We start from the raw sequence: 23,380 nt of genomic DNA, 5'->3' as shown, positions 1-23,380 counted from the left end.
CTGTCCCAAAAATAAATAAACGTTGAAAAAAAAAAAAAAAGGTAGACCAACACAATAGAAAATAGGGCAAGACATTTTTTTTAATGTTTATTATTTTTTTTAACGTTTATTTATTTTTGAGACAGAGAGAGACAGAGCATGAACGGGGGAGGGTCAGAGAGAGGGAGACACAGAATCTGAAGCAGGCTCCAGGCTCTGAGCTGTCAGCACAGAGCCCAACACGGGGCTCGAACTCACAGACTGCGAGACCATGACCTGAGCTGAAGTTGGCCGCTTAACCGACTGAGCCACCCAGGCGCCCCTAATGTCTATTTTTGAGAGAGAGAGAGAGAGAGAGAGAGAGAGAGAATCCCAAACAGGCTCCATGCCATCAGCACAGAGCCCAACACGGGGTTCAAACTCACGAACCGTGAGATTATGACCTGAGCCAAAATCAAGAGTCAGATGTTTAACTAACTGAATCACCCAGGCACCCCTGGGCAAGAGATTTGAACAGGTACTTCACAAAAGAGCATATCAAGATGGCCAAGAAACATGAAACATGCTCAAAAATATGAAACAAGGTACTTCCCCTGATTAACCATTAGGGGGACGCAAATTAAAACCACAGGGACGTACCACTACACACCCACCAGCGAGGCTAAAATTTGAAAGACCGCAGAGGTGTTGGTGAGAATGTGAAGCAGCTAGAACTCTCATACACACATGTGGGAGTATATATTGGCACAACAGCTTTAGAAAACTATGTAACTATATGCCTTACAGAAATGCATATGTATGTTTACCAAAGGTATGTTGGAGAATGTTAACAAATAGTAGCATTATTTGTTACAGCCCCCAATTCAAAACAACCCACATTTCCTTCAACAGGAGAATAAAAAAATAGATTGTGATATAGTTATACCATGGAATACTAAACACCAGTGAAAATGAGTCAACCACTGTTACCTGCATTAACCTGGATGTATCTTAGTCATACATGTTGAGGGAAAGACTCTACATGCAAACGAATGCATTCAGTGGGATTCTGTTCGTATAAGTTCCACTAGGCAACATTAATCCTTACTGTTAGAAGTTAGTCTAGGATAGTTGGAGAAAGTGGGGTAGTGACTGGGAAGGGACACAAATGCAGGGGCTAGGATGCTGGTAATACCCTGTTTCTTGGTCTGGCTGTTGGTTCTAACACAGGTGTGTTTACTTTAGTGATTTGTAACTTTACTATCCTACACTGTGCTTTAATACATATGTTTGTTAAGCAACAATAACAACAATACTGATGACAGGATGGCACCTTCAGAGATCCTGATTTATGTGGTCTAAGGGGAGAGCTTGGCTTAAAAATATTTTCCAGGTAATTCCCATAGAGAGCCAGAGTTGAGAGCCAGTGTGTTAATGGGTCACAACTGGCTCCTTCAAACACCATGCGCTGATACAAACTATAATCATTAAATGAGGCTGTGCTAGGCTCATATTATCTTTACTTAACTTGCACTGACTTTGAAGACATAGTTCACATTGATAAATCTTAGAGACATAAGGAATCACAAAGTTAAATGGCTTAGAAAGCAAAGCAGGTAACAAATTAGCAGTGATTAGCAGGGCCTGGTGATTAATCTTGTGCCTCCCTTAAGGCCTGCAGGTCCTATGATTATTTCCAGATCTTCTGGTCTTTTCAAATGAAACTATAGATCTGGATTTTTATGTGAAAATTCCTAAATTTGAAATGTTGGCTCAAATTGTTTTAAAGCACTATGTAGGTCCCAAACTGATTGGGAGGTCCAATTCAGCCTATATCAAGATCTGCCACCAGTTTGTAACCCTGACTTAAAGTTTTGGAGTTAGAAGGAAACTTATGTGTATAATTGTATAGACTGTTAATTATGTTTCCCTTTTCTGCTTCTGCAGGGATGCTGTGAAAGCGAAGGCGAAACTTTTATATATATATACATATATATATATATACACACGTACATACATATATAGTACGTGAATTCCTCCGCAGAAATCTCTCATTTATACTCAAGGTAATTACTGTTCACTTTATTTGTACATTTACTGTTTAATTTATTTTACATTTTGTTTTATTTTATCTCTACTGTGTTTTCTTAGCTGTGATCTTGGAAAACTACAGCTGTGACCCAAAGCTTTATTATTATGTGATATTGTTTTATGTGTTCTGGGGAGGAGAGGTGTCTGGGCAAGGCAAGTGCCGTGTTCTTCTCTATGAAATACTGTAGGTCCATATTCTGGTTTTGTTTTTTGTTTTTTTGTTTTGTTTTGTTTTGTTTTGTTTTGGAAAAAAACAAGGGCCCAGGAAGGGCCCAGGGCAGGAGTGCGCGTGGAATTAGGTGGCCCTCAGCCTGGCCCTATCCCCCTTCCCAGCCCCAAAATTGTCCTGTGGGCTAGAAGCCCAGGGCATATGTGTGCAGATGCCCCAGTGTAGATGCCCAAGTGTGAGTTCGTCTCCTCCCCAACAGTCTCCTTTTGGCCATCCCTAGGCCTAAGGGTTTGTTGTGCTGTCACTGTTTTGAAGGATACACCTGGAGAAGTGTCCATGGGCCTTGGAAGTGGACTTAGAGGTTGTTTAGGCATGGAATTCTAGGGTCCTAGGCAGCCCTAGCGAGTCTAGAAAGGGGCTATGGTGTGTGTGGGGGCATGTAGCCTTGGGCCTATGGACTCTTCGCCCAGTGGGAGACAAGTGTGGCCAGAGGAATGCCAGAGTGGTGTCTTTTAAAATAAGGCCAGGGTGTAAGGGTGGGACTGCTCCTGGGCATGAAGCTTAGGGCCCTTTTTACACAGTTGGTGCTTAACGATATCACTAATTGATGCATGACAGAGTGACAAAGGCTGAGCGATTTCAGAATTGCCATGGACTATGTAAATGTGACTCCTCTCTACCATCACGCCCTGTAAACAGCCACCTGACAGCATGGCAAAGGTTGAAATTGCTTAGATTTCATAAGGTGACTGACAGCTGAGTAACATTCCCAACCTCATAAACTAGCAGGAAGAAAAATTTACTGAGAAACAGCTTCACTTGGCAGGGAAGAGAAGCATCTAGTGTTCTCCCCACCCTTGAATGAAAGGACTTCCCTGAGGCTCCAATAGGGATCTCTTGGTATATTTTAAGAGACTCCACACAAGTTTAGTGTCTCTCTCACTCTTTAATATTTACATATTTTTGAGAGACAGGACAAGCAGGGGAGGGGCAGAGTGGGGGTGGGGGCACAGAGGATCTGAAGCAAGTTCTATGCTGACAGCCGAGAGCCCAATTCAGGGCTGGAACTTGTGAACCATGAGATCATGACCTGAGCCAAAGTCAGACTCTTAACCGACTGAGCCGCCCAGGTGCCCCTAGAGTGGTGTCTCTTTCACTTATATTTCATACACTTCTTGCACTTGGGATCTTTGCTGTTGAATATCATGCAATCCTTTCATTCACCATCTTTCAGAGCATTGCTGTCTTTCACATCGGCCTTAAGACATCCATATTTAAACTTCACTAACATGAGTGACACAGAGGAACTCTGAATCCCCCCGTCCAGCACGTGAAGCTAGCCGCCTGCCCTGTGGGTCCTCTCTACTCCAGTTCCACCACCGTCTCTTCCCCTAGGTTTGCACGTTGCCCTGCTTCACAAAATTCGGATTAGTCATCCCCAGTAGCACTTCAGCCAACTATATTTCTTGGAGAAAAAAGTCTTAGCTTAAAGAAAAAGGCCTTTAAAAAGGAAGGCTTAGGGGCGCCTGGGTGGCGCAGTCGGTTAAGCGTCCGACTTCAGCCAGGTCACGATCTCCTGGTCCGGGAGTTCGAGCCCCGCGTCAGGCTCTGGGCTGATGGCTCGGAGCCTGGAGCCTGTTTCCGATTCTGTGTCTCCCTCTCTCTCTGCCCCTCCCCTGTTCATGCTCTGTCTCTCTCTGTCCCAAAAATAAATAAACGTTGAAAAAAAAATTAAATAAATAAATAAATAATAAAAAAAAATAAAAAGGAAGGCTTAGGAAGCCGTAGACCTCAAATTAGGATCAATAGAGGAGTAGCTGGAAAATCACATTGGCACATGACCGACGTATGTCCCCCAGGGAAAAGGGAATTGACTGCATGCAAGATGTGGCCTTGACATAGGGAACTCTGTATGTGTTAGCACAGTGTTTTCTCTTGTTTGTAGCATAGATTTGCATTAATAGACAGAAATCAGAGACTGAAATGAAAATTATGTTTTGGGGAGAAAGTTAAGGATACCCTTTTGGAAAGAATGTATGTTTGAAAAGTCTGGTGGCTCAGTAGGCTCGGGTCATTACCCGAGGTCTTGATGTCGGCTCTTGATTTTGGCTCGGGTCATTACCCCCTGGGTCATGGGATCGAGCCCTGTGTTGGGCTTTGAGCTGGGCATGGAACCTGCTTGGGATTCTGTCTCTCTTTCCCTCTGCCCCTCTCCCCCACTCACACTCTCAGTCTCTCTCTAAAAAATAAAAATAAATTTTAAAAAGTTCAAAAAAAAAGTCTGGAAACCTAGGGAAATTTTTATTTTTAAATAATGTTATATTTTCATACAATATATGCAGGATGTTTTTCCCTCCAGCCACTTTTGCAGGCAAAATTGCTCTAAATTTGAAGCCATGGATTTAATCATTAATCAAAAGCTGTAAAATGAATAAATGAAATATTTTCCCTATGTTCTAGACTTTGCACATGCCCTCCCTAAGTCTCTGTCTCTGTCTCTCTTGATCTCTATTGTCTCTCTGTCTCTGTCTCTCCCACTCTGTACTTAAATTGCGCTGTGCTGATACAGTGCAGAGCCCGACTGCGGGCTCGAACTCACAAACCCTGAGATCGTGTCCTGAGCCAAAATCAGGAGCTGAACGTTTGACTGAGCCGGCCACGTGCCCCTTATTGTCCTAAATTTGTTGTGATTTCGGACTCAAAGAAGAAGGCCCTTGCGAACATGCAGTTGGGATTTTTTTCCTGCACTCCTTCACTACCTCTGGGCCCTATACTGTAAGCTTCCACACCCACCACACCTCACCCTCCTCTGAAGATTTCGAGAATCTTTGTCATCTTGTTCTTTTCCAAAGACTGCTTCATTCTGCGGGGGCAGCAGGCTGTGTGACAGGAAACCCTGCCTTTAAGTATTACGTAAGCATATGTTTTAAAACCATTAAAATCTGGGCTTGCTTCATCAGTGTGCCTTAGTAACCCCATGTCCTTCCCTAAAAGTAATTTGGCATCCTCCTCATCTGTGAGAGGAATGTTCCAGATTCTTTCTTGATCAAGATGGGGCCCCACACCCTCCTTTAGGTTTTACTCTCTTTCATAAAATGACTCCTTTGGTGACACTGCCCAAGACAGGTTCTAGTGAGGTAAGAAATCCCTCTGTCACTGAGGAACTGAGTTACCGCGTCAAGTGACACTCATCCCTCAGAAAAGCTGCCGCCTTGCCAACACTTGGTCTAGGCAGCCTTAACACTGATGAGGGTATTGCAGGAAACCAGTGAATGATGGCTGACTATTGGGCCACCTGGAAGACCATGGCGCCATTGATGAGGAAATGTAAATAGTGACAGTACTAACACCTACAGCTTATTGAGCACTTCCTGGACGACCCAAGTTACACAAAATGATTTAGACACATGACCTTATTTAATGCCGACTTAGACTGTAGAGAAGTAAAAAATATTGTGCCTATTTTGCAGATGAGGAATTCAAGGCTTAGAGGAAGTCATGCACTCTCCTAGCTCAGGTATCAGGAAAGGATGACGATGAGCATTCAGAGTCCCAAACCCCTATTCCTTGGTAAGCCAATAGGCCTAGGGTTGCCCCATGTCCTGTCCCAGAAATTCTACCACGGTGTGTGGTGGTTGGGGGGGCTGGGGTCTGGGTATCACCCTAGGGGAGTCTGATCATCGGGAAGGTCTGAACTAGATGACACTGTGTAGTATTGCCTCTGCAGGACTGTCTCCAAGTTTTCTGTTTGGCAAAGTTTGTGTCCATCATGTAGGCTTCCCTTACTGAAAGAAAGAAATGGAACTGGTTATCGTTTCCCAGCAGTGAGCAATGTGCAGGTTATGGGGAGAACGTCGTTGTGAAGGGGCAGGGGTGTCTCCTTACTCTCCCTTGGGGAATCTTTTTAAACTTAGCATTTAATCCTACTGTCTAAACCAGCCTGACGTCGGATTCTTGGCCAGACCCGGTAAGGGTTAAGATCATAAGATACCATGACTCTGTAACATGGGTCCAGCATTCTGCCGTGTTCAGGTATTTCTACATACCGAATCACTCTTAATCTGCAATAGGTCTCTGTGGAAGGCAGGACTGGCACCATGGAGCACATGGAGCAAACAAAGATTCAGAGGGACTGAGTTGCCCAAGTTCACTTAGTTTTAGGAGGCAGGGCTGGCACTCGAACCTTGGGCTTTCTGACACTAAAGCCATAGTTCTTCCTCAAGTTTTGCGACTGGTTGAAAGACAACGAGCTACTTGAGCTGGTGTGTGAAGCACTACATTCTTTTTTTTTTTTCTTCTTTTTAAATTTTTGATTATATTCATCAGTTACGGGCCTGCAGTTTGTGGGACGGTCTTGCTGACTCTTCTGACTACATGGCGGGGAGGCTCCTGCAACAGCACCCTTCCGCGCCACCCAGGAGGGCTCTGCAGACAAGAGGCCAATCCTCTGGTCTCTCAAATGGGAGAACTGAGACAGGACCAGGGCGTCTCCTCAGGCTCTTCTGTGAGTCACCGTCAGCGAGCTTCCCAGCCCCCTTCTTGCCTACAACACTCACTTGTGCCTGTGACTAATAACAGGGTAATTTGTGGAGCAAGATGGGTAACTGACCAGGCCAGGGAAGAGAGCTTGCAAGAAAGGACTCGGTAGAGAGGAGCAAAATATTTTATTTAATAGCAGTTGGAAAGGAAATGGTGATGTGATGCTAACTGGGTTAAAATTTCTTTACATTGCAACAGCATTGCCTAGTTACCCAGCTATTCATTTACCTTTTAGACTTTGAAAGTTAACTTTAAAAGAATGGGGGGGTGGGGGTGGGGAGGAATTCTACCTTTGAAGGCAGAATTATGAAAAATCCATCCTATGTAACTTTCTCATAGATTCCCTCCCAATCATCTCTCTGCCCGTTTTCTTTGAACCCTAGGATTTACATGCTTCTAAGATTTATCTAATCCGTAACTTTGCTTCACATCCTTCTGATTTCAGTCATACCTGCTTTTCTGCAAGTTCCTAGCCATGTGACTGGTCTCAGTAAACATCCTTGATCAGGGCCTCGTTTTTGGCCCTGAGCTGGACTTTGGCAATGTCTGTCAATTAATGACTGGAACAGAGTTAAAGCAGAAATGTGATAAAGTTGAAGAGGCATCTGGAAGAATTACATTTTGGTGAATCCTGTCTCCGTAAACTGCATTTTCTCTCTTATCTTCATTACCTTTGGCATCTCAAGTCAGTTTATATAGATAGATCTTTCTACTGGCTATGGAAGCACACTCTATTTTCTCTGAAATTGTTAGAGTACAAAAGATATTCTCATAGTTAGCTTTTGCATCTTTAAGAAGGCTATGAGAAGTTTTAGGTAGGTAACAAACTTGCCTTACTTCAAATCAGCCAGTAGCTTTTGTAAGTGAAACATTTACATGAAAAAATGATTGTCTTAAAATGTTAATGTGAAACAAATCACCTTAATAACACCTTTTAGTAATGGGAAACTGTGTGTGTATTGGGAAAAAGCTGGCTTTCCTGGGTTTGCTTGGACAGTGCACCTGTATTTCCCTAGGACTCCGTTTCTTCATATGTACAGGGCTGGACTGGATGAGTGTATGGTTTTTAGAACAAAATTTACCTTTGTTGATTTGAGTCATTAAGCAGAAACCGGTTATAAATTTTCCTAATATTGGATCAACAGTAACAAATTGTCAACAGTAACAATAATTTAAAATTTTCAACACCAAGAATTTTACCATTTTTTCATTCCTTCTAGTTTGCCTTTACACACACACACACACACACACACACACACACACACACACCCACACTGAGATATATATGTATAAAGTAGTATAAAAGAGATGATATACCATCATATCATTATAGTATAGATATAATTTTGAATTTTGGGGTTTTTTTTACAAGTCTAAACACTTCTCATGTTGGTAAACATCATAATTGTTAGTCTTAGCTGAATGTTATTGCATAGAGCTAACATTTCAAAATATACTTAAACCTTTCAGATTTTTAAAAACATTATTATGAACACTGAGACTGAAGTAGTATTTATTAACTATAGCCTAAACATATTTTTTGTCCGGTTTCACATATATTCCTAGGTAGGCTTGAACATTTTGGTGACTTCTAAACTTATTACTCTAAAGGGTGGTATCATTTATGTTTTTTTTTTTAATGTAGTAGTTTTAACTATATCACAGCACTGTGTATTATTTTTAAATAACTTAATTTAAGAGGTGTCAGTTAAAGAATTTAAAGAAGAAAGTTCATTTTAGCTCCTCCTCTTCAGAAGGGCAAATGATATTGAACAGCTTGACTCCAATTTATTATTATTTATTATTATTTGTTTATTATTTATTAACAGGCATGTAATAAAGTGATTTACAAACATTTACTCACTCACAGAGTACATTACTACCACTGTTTTGTAGATGGAGAGATTGACATTGACATTAAGTTAGCTGTCTGGGGGCACATAGTTAGTCAACTGTCAGAACCAGGTCTTAAATCCAGGCAGTCTGGCTCCAAAATCCATGTGCTTGACTGCTGTGCTGTATACTGACTCCCTTAATATCTATTGAGCACTTACTGTTTGTACACTTACTGTATGCCAAGTTAGGGATGCTGTTGTGAGCAAAACAGGTGTCCCGCCTATTCTTGTGCATCTTGAAGTCTAAGGTGGGAGCCAGAATCCAATCAACATACAAACATGTAATTACAAATTTAATACAGGCTGTGAAGGAAAAGAACAGGGGGCGATGGCAATATTTGGTTTAGATTTGGAGCAATGTGTGGTGGGGGGCAGGGGTCATGGAAATCCTTGCTGGAACTCTTAGGGAGGCTTAAGTTGGGGCTTGAAGTATTAGGAGGAGAGAGTTGGGTGAAGATGGGGAAAAAGGAGTCCTGGCAGAGGAATAGTCAATGCACATACTGGGAGGCAGGTAAGAACTTTGTGTTTTGTTCTCAAGAGTCTGAAAGCAGACCTGACTTGAGGGATCACAAAGTGAGGAACATGGGAGGCACAAGTCAGCCTGGAAAAGCAGACAGGGATCTAGTGGCCCAGGGTCATTCCCAGGAGACCATGCAGAGGTGAGGGCGGGCCATGAGGAGCTGCCTCCAAACAAAGGGGGGGCCGCTGGGACCCTAAGCCTCCGGCAGAGCCGTCCCCACATTGGGTTTTTCTGCACACAACAGCAAACAGTAACTTGTGACTTTCTAGGAATTAAACTTCATTGGCTCAATATTTAAGTTAGGAAGCGGGCTATTTAAGCTAGGAACCCAGATCAAGCGTATTGTGAAATTTTATTACAGAGCCAAGAGAAACATGGCCTGAAGAGAATGGCACTAGGGGATAGCCCTGGCTTCAAAGAGAGCTTGACCCCATACAGATGCCAAGTGCCTAGTTGGCATTTTAGGAGTTTATTAGTTTTGCTGGGAAAATATCCCAATTATGTTTACTAAACAGGGAGAACTTATTGCCCTAGTGGAAAGTGATGGCTGCTCATGGGGACATTAACCTAAGCCTTGGAATGGAGAAAGGAGCAGAGGAGGAGAAGCACATCTTTCTGAAATCTCCAGGCATCATTTAATCTGTAACCAAACTCTACACACAGTATTAGAAGGGAAAAATGAGAGGGTTCTCCCTTCTGCTTTGGAACTTCAGAGGCTTTTTTCATTTTTTGATTTTTTTTGTTCAGAATAACTTTAGCTTCTGTTAATTCATATTAGATTAAGCATTTTAGATTAAAAATTGGACTTTTCCACCAAGGCAGTCTGGGCCCAATCAAGATTGGAGAAAATAAAGGATTGGCCAGTAGGAAGAACTGTATAGAATGCAGGGATCACTGCTGTAGGAAACCCTCATGACCCCTGGGGCTGAGCTAGAGCATGCAAGGAAATGCCACCCTATCTGCACCGCCCCCTCCCCCTCCGCCAGAGGCACACCTGTTGGGGAGGACACAGAGGAATTACCAGCAGAATAGGCTGGAAAGCAGCCCCCTAGAACTTGCCAGGAATCTGCCCTCCAGAATGCGGGGGAGACCTAGTCACTGGAAAGTGTCTCACTGGCAGCACTCCCCAAGTACAAAACTCCCCAGGGAGAATCTGCTGGCCGCTCAGGGCTCCTGGAGTCTTTCACTGGAGCCTTTTCACTGACTTTCACCAGAGTTAGGAAGCAAAACCCTTTCATCCTGCAACATCCCTCCACCATCCTCTATTGATAGAGCTCCAGGGCCAGCTGGCAAAGGGAAAATAGGAAAGGAAGCAGACCCGTTCACAGAAGAGGCAAAAAAAAAACGGTGGATTTGCAGTTGAGAGGCAATGAATTGATAATTGGCACAGGCTCCATACAAGAAGCCCTGCAGGCAGAGCAAATCCTGAGCATGCTCCCCAGTAGGCAAAATACTAATGGAAATACAGGTCCCCAATTGACTTATTATTTTAAAAAGTCCCCCAGAGTTTTTAACTTATTGAATTTAAATTACTGAGCTCTTTATATATTCTAGATACAATGTTTTCCTATTGCAAATATTGCAAATATTTTCTCCCAGTCTATATAGGCTTCCTTTTTGTTCTCTACGTGATATTTTTGTTGTTGTTGAGCAGATGTCTCCAGATTTTATAATCTACCTGGAAAAAATATAACACAATATGGCAATGTAGTTCTTATTTCCTTCTCCTTCATATTTTTCTATATATATGAGAGTTACGGTCTGAGCTGTTAAAACAAAAAGGACCCAAAATTCAATGGCTTCTTGACAACAAGAGTTTCTTTCTCTTGTATGTAACTGTCCAGACATGTGGTAGGCCAGGATAATGGGCTAATTGGCCTCAAAGATTGCTTCTATCCTGTCATCCCTATTTCTAGTTATTAGGATGGAAGAAAGAGAGAAACAGAGACACACAGCTTGGAATTTAGGGAGATTACTCAAGTGAATTCCACTGCTGTGTCATTGACGTGGACACAGTCACGCATGGCCAAATCTAGCCACAGGGGAGGCTGGGCAGTGTCTCACATGGCAGGACAGCCACATGCCCAGGGAAAACCTGGGGCCAGGGGTATATGGGGACTATAACCAAAAGGAAGAATCATTGAATACTCAGGACATCCTGATACCCCTCAATGACATCTTTGAGGTGATATCCTGGTTGTGTTTGCAAATGCTCTGTATTTTTCTTTTTTTTAAGCTATAGGTCTGTCTTGAATTTCTTCAAGGCTTTAAATTGATATAATGGTAAAATTTAACATGAGAGAGTTACTTATCTTATTGTAAGTCAGTTACTTCTCTACACAGAGTATAGGTTTTGTTTATTTATTGATTTATTCATTCATTCATTCATTCATTCATTTTTCTCTTCAGTTTTCTCACTGTAAGCCCAAACATTTATAGGCTTTTAGTGCACTAATTTAATCACAATAAATATTCCTCAGAGGTAAGTTAGTCTATCACTTGCATTGTCTTATCCATTTGAAATGGCACAATTTATTTGTTTTTAAGTTTGTATTTATTTTGAGAGAAAGCGCACCAGAGCACGCACGAGAGGGGAGGGGCAGGGAGAGACTCCCAAGCAGGTTCAGTGCTGTCAGTGCAGAGCCTGACACGGGACTTGATCTCACGAACTTTGAGATCATGCCCTGAGCTGAAATCAAATGTCAGAGGCTTATAACTGAGCCACCCAGGCGCCCCTTAAAATGCTTTTAGAGCTGGAATTTACAGTTGGCTCAGCCCTTACGCCATTGACAGGAAGCAAGTAGCTGCTAATGTTTTCCTATGTGTTTATCTTGAAGGCTTAACCAGTTTTCTTGGCTGAGTTAGTAGAATTCATTCCAAAGAAAACACAAACAGATGAAATGTAGATAAACATATTTACCTGATCCCTTGCACCAAATTTTAAAAATTGTTTTGCAACTAATAAAAATGAGATGGTTTTTAGATAATTAAATTACATATCACTTTTGGCTCTAGCGTCACTCCTTGATTGTTCAAAAGTCTATGCCAGCCTCGGCAAACCTTCTATCCATCCATTCAACAAGTCCTTACTTAGTGTGTACTGTGTGGCAAGCCTCGGGTGTACAATAGTGAACAATCCAGGCACACTCTTTGCTCCTCTGGAGTTGCCTTTCTTGTTAGCAGAGGACCCTGGTCCCACTGTAATCTGGCCAGTCACCCAGTCTCCAAAGCTCTCACCAACTCTCACATCCTCCAACACTAATAATACTCTGAGCTAGTGAACATCGATTCAAATGGGTCTTTCCATCACTTTATTGCTCAGAAATACACCGTAACTTCAATTAGAGTTGTCTGCCTAGTTTCCCATTTCTTGTCACTGGCCTCTGAGAGCTGTGTTCTGTTCTGTAGACTCCCTCTCTCGTCACTCTCCTCTCTCCAAGAGATATGTTCTGTAGCGTTATCTCCTAAGGTGATGGGGTTACTTACAGTCGGTACTGCATAGATAATTAGCAGTAGGGATTGCATGTATAATTACCAGAATTTGATAATTTGCCCAAAACTTCAGCCTAACTTGGAGTTCTCACCTCAGCAAGGGTTCAAGCGCCACATTTTTTTTAGTACTTTGCAAAAATGTTGCTTCAAATAGTGATGAACTTGTGGTCCAGATGGTTTTATTTCTTCAGTCCTAAGGTCAAATTTAATGGTGTTCATTTGAGAAAGTGGCTCAGCAGGCTTCTTTCACCCTGTTGGGGTTCTGTATCCATGAGGTCAGAAAATCATGAGTCATAAAAACCCACATTAGTTAGATTGTCTTCCTGCAAACTACTGGCAGCTGCAGCCGCAAATAGGGTTTGAAACTTCCACAGTATTGGCAGGTGGGAAAACACAGCTGGACTGTGATGCTTCCTCCAATACTGATTCTTCCTCAAAGTAAAAGGAAATAAATGCAGGTATTTTTCTTGCGAATATTTCTTACTTTAAAAAAGAGCTTCAGATATTTTTAATGTAAATACTATGGTTCCTTCAGATATTTTTTTATAAATAGGAGTTGCAGTACTCAGAGAATGGACGAGGGATGGGAAAGGGGGACTTTTGAGTAGCAGATGAGAAAAAAAAAAGAAAGGCACCGGGAGTGGCCAATGAGTAAAATACATTTGCTTAAAGAGCGTACCAAGCAGAGACAGAAGAGTTGTCAACAGAGCTGACAATATCTCAGTTGCCAGAAAGGCCTAGAGCTGAGCTAAAGGAATGGAGAGGTGGGCTGCGGATTTGCCATGGGAGTCAGTGGGCTTCCCAGACTGTCCCAGACGCCACCGGCATAGAGGCCTTGAATGACAGATTCATTGTTGCCAATGCTCAGGATTGTGCTTACAGCAGTAACCTGTGTAGGCTTTTAAAAATGCAGGCTTTTCCTGGGATGCCTAGGTGATTCAGCCGGTTGAGCATCTGGACTCTTGATTTCAGCTCAGGTCACAATCCCAGGTTATGATCCCAATGTCGTGCCACATCAGGCTCCCTGCTGAGCATGGAGCCTGCTTAAGATCCTCTCTCTCTCTCTCTCTCTCTCTCTCTCTCTCTCCCCCTCTGCCCCTCTCCCCTCCTCGAATGTGAGCTCTCTCTCTCTCTAAAATAAAAAAATGCAAGTATTCCCCCATGTCAGTGTTTTCTAATTCTCTTTCCACCTGGCTATTATTGAAATATTGCTATACTTCATTAACACAGCATAAAGATATCGCTTCACTGGCTGCACAGGTAATATATCTTGTCATCTACCATGCATCTTTTTAAGGCTGTGTCAGGGAGGCCAGCAGCCTCTTTTACACTGAACCAAAAAATACCTTACACAGTGACTATTAATAATGCCACTGTGATTTGAAACTTAGGCAGTGCAGGAGCCAAAATGGAAGAGGGAGAGAAGAAAGGGGATAAACAAGTGCTCGTTGTCTGCAACATGAGATCAGAGGGAGGAACTGACAAATGCTACAGGCTGCCTGCCCCTAGATTCCTGCTTCTCCGTGTAAGCCCTCTTGGTTAGAGGCAACAAAATCCACCTCTCTCTTAACCATCTTAAACACAGGGCTTCATTGGAAGCAGCCCACAGCCCTGAAGGAAGGCCGGTGGACCAGACTTGGATGACAGTGGAAACCAAGAAACCGGGGGTGGGGGGGGGGGGGGGGGGGATGGGATCAGGAAGGCCAAAAAGCTAAGAGATGACAACGATCTTTTCAACAGCAGCGGCCTAGGCAGGATGCCATCGGCTGCCGCTGGATATCGCTGTCTGCTCCAGACTCAAAGCCCCGAGAAAAGCATCCAACTGGCCAAGCCTAGGCCATCCCAGCCAACTGTCAGCAGATGGAGAACGGTCCATGTTGGCTCTCTCAGTGGGAAAGGCAGTGCTCCCCCCCCCCCCAATTGGTGGTGATTTCCCCTGCTGCTCTGAGAGCCAGATGCTGGGCTACCTCCAAAATGGCATGTCCGATACACTAGGGTCAGGGAGAGGTGGCTATAAAGGAGGCCAGAGGTACTGGCACAGGCTTGTGGCCGTAGGAACAGCTAGCAGGAGGCTGAGGGACTGTGACCTGTTTCTTGCTAGTCGACCCAAGTGGCCCAGAGGATTGGAGACTGCTGGCCCCGGTTTTCTTCAGCTCATTTCTCTGTGTTTAGCCTCTGATCTCATCCTGAGAGAAGTAACAGGATGGTAGAGAGGCTGGCTGGAGGCATCGCCTGAATTTTTAAAGCCCACTGCTAGAGCTGAAATGTGGGCTTGTGGATGTCTACCGAACACCCTTACACCCGGGGGCGGGGGGGGGGGGGCGATCATCTAGGACAGCCGCTTCTCCTTCAGGGCGGTTAGCCTGTTTTGCTTTAAAGCATGCTATTTCTTTCCCCCAGAAAGTCGTGAACTTTAAATCATGCTGAAATCTGAATCTGGATATAGTCTTTCCTTCATTTAATTACTTTTCTTGGTTCGTGGACACAAGCTTGACACAGGTGAATTTGGGAGGTAAAACATAAGCCCCATAAATGAAATAATGGGAAGCTTTAGCAGGATGAGCTCTGGGTTAAAAGTGTTGAAGCAGAGGAGGCTTCTTTTTTTAATTTTTAAAAGTTTGTTTATTTATTTATTTATTTATTTATTTATTTATTTAGAGAGCAGGGGAGGGGCAGAGAGAGAGGGAGAGAGAGAGAATCCCAAGCAGGCTCCACACTGTCAGTAAGGAGCTTGATGCAGAGCCTGAACTCATGAACCACGAGATCATGACCTGAGCCTAAATGAAGAGTCGGACGTTTAACTGACTGAGCCATCCAGGCACCCTGTGGAGGAAGCTTCTTTCCTGTTTCTTTTTTCTTTTTTTGTGATATAATTCATATACCACACAATTCACCCATCTAAAGTCTGCAATTCAACATTTTTTAGTATCTTCACGGTTGTGCAGCCAACACCACATTCAATCTTTGAACATTTTCATCAACCCAAAAAGAAACTCTGTACCCGTTATCAATCACTCCCCATTTCGCCCCACACTCCCTTCATACACCCTAAGGAACTAGTAACCTACATTCTGTCCCTATGGATTTACCTCTTCCGGACATTTCACATAAATGGAATCATACAATATGTGGCCTTTTGTGTCTGGCTCCTTAGCACATTTTCAAGAGCCATCCATGTTGTAGCATGAATCCTTCCAATTCTCCTACATACCCTCTTGAATGCCTACATGTAGAATTGCTGGGTCATACAGTAACTCCACGGTGAACGTTTCAAGGAACTGCCAGACTGTCTTCCACAGCATCTGTACCATTTTACTTCCCACCAGCCATGTCCTCCACATCCTTGCCAACACCTGTTATCTTTATGATGATAACCATCCTACTGGGTGTGAACAGTACCTCTGAGGTGGTTTTGATTTGCATTTCCTTCATGGCTAATGAAGTTGAGAGGTTTTTTTATGAGCTTAGTGGCCATTTGTGTATCTTCTTTGGTGAGATATTCAGGTTCAGATTCTTTGCCCATTTTTAAGTTGGATTATGTGTCCTTTTATTATTGAGTTGCAAGAGTTCTTTATATAGTCTAAATACAAATCCCTGATCAGACATGATTTTCAGGTATTTTCTCCCATCCTGTGGGTTGTCTTCTTCACTTCCTGATGGTGTTCCTTGACGCACAAAAGGTTTTCATTTTGATGAAGTCCAATTTATCAATTATAAAAATTTTGGCATTTGTGCTTTTGGTGTGATATGTAAGGAGGCTTTGCCTAACCCACAGGACTGCGTAGACCTATCTAGTCTTCTAAGAGTGTTTTAATTTTAGCCCTATAAGGGTCCATAAAGGTCTATAAGGTTTGTGCTTCATGTTGAGTTAAACTTTGTGAATGGTGTGAAGAAGGGATCCTTGACTGTTTGAAGCATCAATAATTGATGTTTGGTGGCAGCACATAAAAAAGAATGAATAAATAATTAGATTTATTTTTTTCACAGTCTGAGCCACATTTTCCAGGGGGCCACCCTCAACTTTTGTATTGTTTCTATTTCCCTTTAAATGTTTTAAGCTGTGGGATATTAGCATTACTATGGCTTTCAACATCTTGGTTCATTGCTTGCATATGAGGCACAAGGGCATAATTTAGAGTGGCAACTCCTAAATAGCTGTTGTAAACTATTTATTTAATTGTGTTTCACTCTGGACAAAATAATCTGTGCTGCCTGGAGTTGCATTCTAGGAGTGAGCGAACTATTTTGTATAACAATTACTATAACAATAGCAAAAGAAAAAGTAACTCAATCATCATTGCTGTTTGTTCCCTGAACCCTAGATTATTAAATTAAAAAAAATTTTTTTAACATTGATTTATTTTTTTGAGAGACAGAGACAGAGTGCAAGTGGGGGAGGGGCAGAGAGAGAGGGAGACACAGAATCCGAAGCAGGCTCCAGGTTCCGAGCTATCAGCACAGAACCCCACCTGAGACTCGAACCCACAAACTGTGAGATCATGACCTGCGCCAAAGTTGGAAGCTTAACCGACTGAGCCACCCAGGCACCCTTAGACTATTAAATTTACAGCCAACAAAGTTATGAACATACTGAGGCAAAGTTTTAGGGGAAAAAAAAAAAAAATCTCTCTGCCCTTGCAGGTGTAGCTCATTCTGATGTGGTGAAGGTTAAGGCCTGGCCCAAGATTTGCCCATTACACAGAGCCTCCCATGGCCAGAGTTGGTTTCTGAGATCTGTAGGAAGTTTGAATTTCAGCTGGAGTTGGACTCAAGGCTCAGGCCTGTTCTTTTACTGAGCTGTATCTGACCATGCATTCAAAACAGATTACCTCTCTTCATGCCTTCTTTTGGCCAGTTATGTCAGATGGCCCAGGCAACCGAGCTTGAATCACCAGTTCCCTTCCCAAAGTGTGTGACTTCCCCTTCCTGACTACCCTCTCCCCTGTTCTCACTGACTCCGAGTCCAGAGCCACATGAGTCCTGACTCAGTCATAAGCTCCCTGAGTCCAGGATCACCCCTTTCCTTTCTGTAGCCCCACAGCCTGATAGGGAGGAAATATCAACTAGTCTTTCTTGATTATCTTCATTCCATATTTGCACAACTGCAGCTATATTCATAGGACTCATCCTCCCCCAGAGTAGAAATCAGAATGAAATGATTAACACATGAGAAAGAAGGCAGCGCTTCTCTTTCTGCACACAAGCCATGCAGCTGTGGGTGTGACCGAGTTAGTGCTACTTCGGATAAACACATCTCTTAACATTGGATGAGAGACGAAATGAAGCACGGAATTATCTCAGCAGGCTTCAGCTGTTGCTTGGGGTGTGGATTTTTCAGAAGGATATCGGGGTCCACACTCTGGAATTCTTCCTCACCTGAAGTTGGAAATGTGTAACGTCAGGACTCCACCCTCTGATCCTCACCTCTGATTGAGACTTCCTGCCCTCTGGGGTCCTTAGTCCCTCCCATCATACTTGTTCTTTGACCTCTGCTTCTTGGGTTGTCTATTTCCCCTTCAACCTCACTTCTCTCTTAATTCTTTGTTCTCTACCTCATCGGGATCTCATGCGTAGTCTCATGTAGGATGTTACTATCAGCATACTCAGTGCCTGATTCCAGCACTGCAGTGCAAGCCTTCCCATTTCTGACTGTATCCAGCGCTTGAAACTCCTAATTGCTCTCCAGTCTTCCTGTCTCCTGAAACGGACTCCATACCACTGCCAACCAAGTAGCCACATATATGCCTGGCCTGGGGGCTCACGGGGCCTTAACATCCAGCCCTCAGCCCACTGGGTAGAAGGGCTGTGTCTGCCCAGAGGCGACGCCATCCTCCTATCTGCAGAAAGACACCATTTGGGCTCACAGAGGACCTGGCTGCCAAGTGGCCTTTGAAAAATATCTGACCATTTTACTCCTTTGCATAATACTGTTCAGTGGATGTCATTAGCTAAAGTCCAAGCTACTTAGCATGGGTCTCACACCCTCCATGACAAAGTCCTACTTGACTCACCAGCCTTTTGATGAGAGTGACCATATGATTTATTGGCCAAACTAGAGCACTTCTGAAAGTAAGGGGGCACTATTAAGAAGCATGCCAAGGCAATGAACTTAGACTGTGGGGGCACCTGTGTGTAACCATCCCACACCTTGGATTCTTACACTGTAGTAGTACCAAACTGCTGGTCGTGTTCAACGGGAACTGCAATATTTACAAATCAAGATATTTCGATAGAGTTACTTTGACCACCTTGTGATTAATCTGCGGACATTTTGATTCCTTTCTCTGATTAACTATTAAAAGACGAAATCAAAACATCCTCAAGGTCAATATGTCAAGACTAAAAATTGTTCATAGCTAAAACAATGAGATTAGGACATCTAATTCTGTTTTCTTCTTTGTTTCTGGTTATTTGATCATAGCATTTTTCCCTCCTTAAAACTTTTATTTCCCACTCCCATTTCCTGCCTTTCCCTGGTTTATCTCCATTATTGTTCAGGACATCTCAAGGATCATCTGTTCCAGGGATCTTTCTCTGACACTTCCTGGCTGGGCTCAGTGCCCATCATCTCTTTCCAACAACACCCTGTGCCTTTTTTATTGTACCTAAAAAAGATATGTCAAAGTCATCTATATATTCAGTCCTGCCTTGCCCACAAGACTGTAAGGTCCTCAAGGCAAGAATGCTATCTTTTCAATCTTTATATTTTCAGTGCCTAGCACAGTGGTTGACGAATAATAGAATCTCAATAAATATTTGTTGGCATGAACAGATTTGAGCTCCTTATTGTACTATGAAATTAAATATACTTGTTCTTTATTTCCCAAAGAAGTTCTCAGGGTACTAATGTAGATTTATACATACTTGGAGCTTTCATGAGGTTGACCTTGGGCGTGTTGAAGTTGTAGAGATAGATTACTGTTAAATAATTTTTCATACCATAGAGTCATAGAAGAGGAAGAAACATACCCATGATATCAATGTATGTTGTGCCAAAAGTATGAACAGTGGTATGTTAAACTTCAGTTTGCCATGCCACAGCCAAAAGTGTTCTGAGAGTATCGGAGAGTAATTCTTGTTTAATGCAATGAACAATCATGAAACGCATTGAATAATAGGATTCCATTTTGTCTTGTCTTCAAAACTCTCTGGCATAGGTATTTTGAGTAATGGTGTTCGATGTTATTTTAATTTTAAGTATTTGCTTTACAAGCCTAACATATTCTTTTTCCATCTCTCTAGAATGTTTCAGACATTTAAAGAATGGTTTTGGTTGGAACGATTCTGGCTTCCTCCAACAATAAAGTGGTCAGATCTTGAAGATCATGATGGACTTGTCTTTGTAAAACCCTCTCATTTGTACATGACAATTCCGTATGCTTTCGTCTTGCTGGTTATCAGACATTTCTTTGAAAAGTAAGTAGTATTTGTGTGTCTTTCCTTCCCATTCCTCTTCTTTGCCCCAACTCTGGAATACTGGAATCTTTGTAAGAACGTTAAATAATCTGTTGTTCAGAGGTGGCCATTAATGGGCTACAGATTTCTGGGGGAGTTCATCAAATAGTATATACACCAAACATTATCTAGAAGCTGAACAAATGAAAATTAGGAGCACAATCTCCTCAAGTGTGTTAGTTTCACAGTGAAGAAAATTGAAGTCAAGAGATGTTAAGGATCATAGGACTTATTAGTGCCAGTGACAACGTGGGGACCCACTTCATCTTCCATGTCGCATGCTGTCTGACAAAGGATAAACGTTCCCAGAAAGTCAGTGCTAGAAGAGTCTGTGTCATTTTAGAATGCCTATAAAATAGCAAAAATGGCTCATTAAAGACCAAACTTAATATTTGCTTTATAGCATAATTTTAAAGGTTTACTGAAAGTTTTAATAAGCAGTCCTTCATTCCAAAGTATAAGGAAATCAAAGAAAAAATATCAATTTGCTTTCTCAGAAAAAGCAAACTTTTCTTTTTCTTTAATTTAATTGAAATAGATACTGCTTCCAACCTTTTTATTAAAACTGTGCTTGTGTTATGATAACAGGAGATAAATGTTCATCTATAATCTCTATGGCTGTCTCTATTTCAAAAACTGTTATTAGCACATTAACTTTTTTGGAGCAAAAAGAATATTTGAATGTCAAAGTTGGAAAAACTTAAGACAAAACTTGATAAAGATCATTTAGTCCAAGACTAACTGTAATTCAGATCATATGTTTATAACCATTTGCAGGGTCCTTATCTCAAGAGTTAGTTTGACCAACTCTGCTACATAGACTCTCCAAAAGGTTTTTGTGCAAATAACAACTTTACTTGGGCCAACAATGTGCTATTGCTATCGAGAGGAAGAGGAAGCCCCTGGATACCACTTAAACTTTAGCTGGAAACATTTGCAAATGTTCTTCCTTTTTGACCATTAATTCCACTTTTTACTCACATGTTTGGATTTGTCAAAGAATGCATAAATAAAGTAGGATTTGCCGCTGCACGTCCGATTTAGCAAATTACTTTCTACTACCCTGAACTCCTTGCTTGTCTTGCATAGCATGTGGTGATCTTTGAATTTGGCATCCAGGTCTTCTCCTGATTTGCACTGCTGATTTCCCACTTCTCGGTGGACAGCTCCATTTTTTACATTTTGATCAGGACTAGAACTAGAAAACTCTTTTGGTTGCCAAAGCAGCACAGCTGTGGAGGACCAACTTGCTCTGTCTTAGCCTAAGCTGCTCCAACAATAATCAGGAAGGAATCCAATCCTCTTGTAATTCCTAGGACCATTCTTGCTTCTTCTCAAGGGATTAAGTATAGTCTATGTCATTTTTCCAATCTCCTCATGTAGCTTTAACTCCCAATAATTCACCCTTAGCTTTTTCCATTCACTACAGAAAATGATGTGTTGGTCCACTAGCCTCACATCTCTGTTTGAATGCAATAGAAGTAAGGAAAATCTAACTTGGAAGTGAGATTATGTCTTTTGAAGCATGCATTTATATCTTTTTCAAGGTTTACCATATCATTTGCATTAGATTAAACCACATATGTCATAAATAAAATATTGCTTACACCTTGCATTTGAATAGAAACTTACAGTTTAACAGGTACATAAAATCACAACTGCTGTGATCTCAGTCAAGAAAATAAGAAGTGAGTACCCTGGCCAAGATCGCACAGTTAGTATTCAAGGGGTAGATTTGGGACATGAACTGACATGTTATGACACCAAGTTCAGGGCTGTTGGGTTTTTCTTTTCCCATTATACCAGTACTTCTTGGACTTTCACAGTACAATACTCCTGATGGCAGACAAGAGTTAGTTAGTATCTCTTGAAAATACAGAAAACATAAGATAGCAAATGTGAAATTTTCTGAACTATCTTAAAAACTCATGTGAATTTGATACTGTTTCAGCATCTCCCACGATGTATTTATCACACGAAACCTTTCTTCTTTGGTCCTAGACTGTGTTTATATTACACGTACTCATTCCATGAAGTGACCAGTAGCTGTGATTTGGCTGGTTCATTTTTATCCCTTAGTGCTAGCCAGGAGCCATTTAAGATCAGAAAGTGATGTCCCTTCCTAGAATAGCAAGAACAGAGAGAGAGAATTGATAAAGAACAAAGAAGTAGATCATTTGAAAGGGACTGACATTTGCTTTGTATTTTGGACTCCTTTTCCTTCTAAGTTTTAGCTTGTGGCATATATGTATGTGCATGTTGTTGTTGCTGACTGGGATTGGTAGTGGGGAGTCCAGCACAGCACTTTCTAACCAGTTTTTCCAGACTCTTCTATGCATTCCTTTATGTGTCTGAAAAGTGATTTAAAGGGGATCTGAGGCACTCAAATTTAAATACTTGTGGAATAAACACATTGTCTCAAAGTAAATTGTGGTCCCAGAAGGGTCAAGGCAAGGACGGAGGTGGTAAAGTCAAAAGGTAATCTTTTTTCTTTCATTTAATTGTGCCTTGAATACACTCCCCATTTCTACCATTTATACTGAGCAACATAAGCTCATGATGGGCTAATATGTCCTCATTCTTCAAAGAAGGAAAGGTGGAATGTCCCATCTGTAGCCATTTCCAAGAGTTGAAGAAGGATTGTTATTAACTGTCCTAAATTGAAATAGTCTCAAAGTATGTACATTAGACTCAAATGTTATCTGAGACTTACATTGCTCCAGATATTTTGTTCTCTCATATAAACCCCGGCTTGGGGTGCCTGGGTGGCTCGGTCGGTTGAGCGGCCAACTCTGGCTCAGGTCATGAGCTTACAGTCCGTTAGTCTGTGAGTTCGAGCCCCACCTCAGGCTCTGTGCTGACAGCTCAGAGCCTGGAGCCTGACTTGAGTTCTGTGTCTCCCTCTCTCTCTCTGCACCTCCTCCACTCGTGCCCTGTCTCTCTCTCTCTCTCTCAAAAATAAATAAACATTAAAAAAAAATTTTTTTAATAAATAAAATAAACCCTGGCTTAAACTCTGTTCAAAGAGTCTTTGAATCCTTCGTTAGCAACTGGGAATCGACCATAATTATGCCAGTGGGTTATTGTTTCTGTTTAGGAGAAGTATTTAATTTTTTTTATGTTTATTTATTTTTGAGAGAGAGAGAGAAAGCAGGGGAGGAGCAGAGAGAGAGGGAGACACAGAATCCAAAGCAGGCTCCAGGCTCTGAGCTGGCAGCACAGAGCCCTACATGGGGCTTCAACTCACAAACTGCGAGATCA

The 23,380-nt window shown here is 42.1% G+C and overlaps 1 protein-coding gene across 1 annotated transcript in view; it reads left to right on the top strand.

Annotated features, from left to right (window-relative positions):
* The window catches only part of CERS3 (ceramide synthase 3), a 105,177-nt gene that overhangs the window by 6,602 nt on the left and 75,195 nt on the right, over window positions 1–23,380 (top strand). The window contains exons 2-3 of the mRNA XM_040493791.1: window positions 1,906–2,024; window positions 19,907–20,080. Of these exons, the coding sequence (XP_040349725.1) occupies window positions 19,908–20,080 (173 nt within the window). The 5' untranslated portion in view covers window positions 1,906–2,024; window position 19,907. The remainder of the gene's footprint in view (window positions 1–1,905; window positions 2,025–19,906; window positions 20,081–23,380) is intronic.

Source organism: Herpailurus yagouaroundi, unplaced genomic scaffold, assembly GCF_014898765.1.
Source record: "Herpailurus yagouaroundi ecotype Mexico unplaced genomic scaffold, PumYag 185, whole genome shotgun sequence".
Lineage (NCBI taxonomy): Eukaryota > Metazoa > Chordata > Mammalia > Carnivora > Felidae > Herpailurus > Herpailurus yagouaroundi.
The sequence above is the reverse complement of the archived record's forward strand: the minus strand, read 5'-3'. Positions and strand labels throughout refer to the sequence as shown.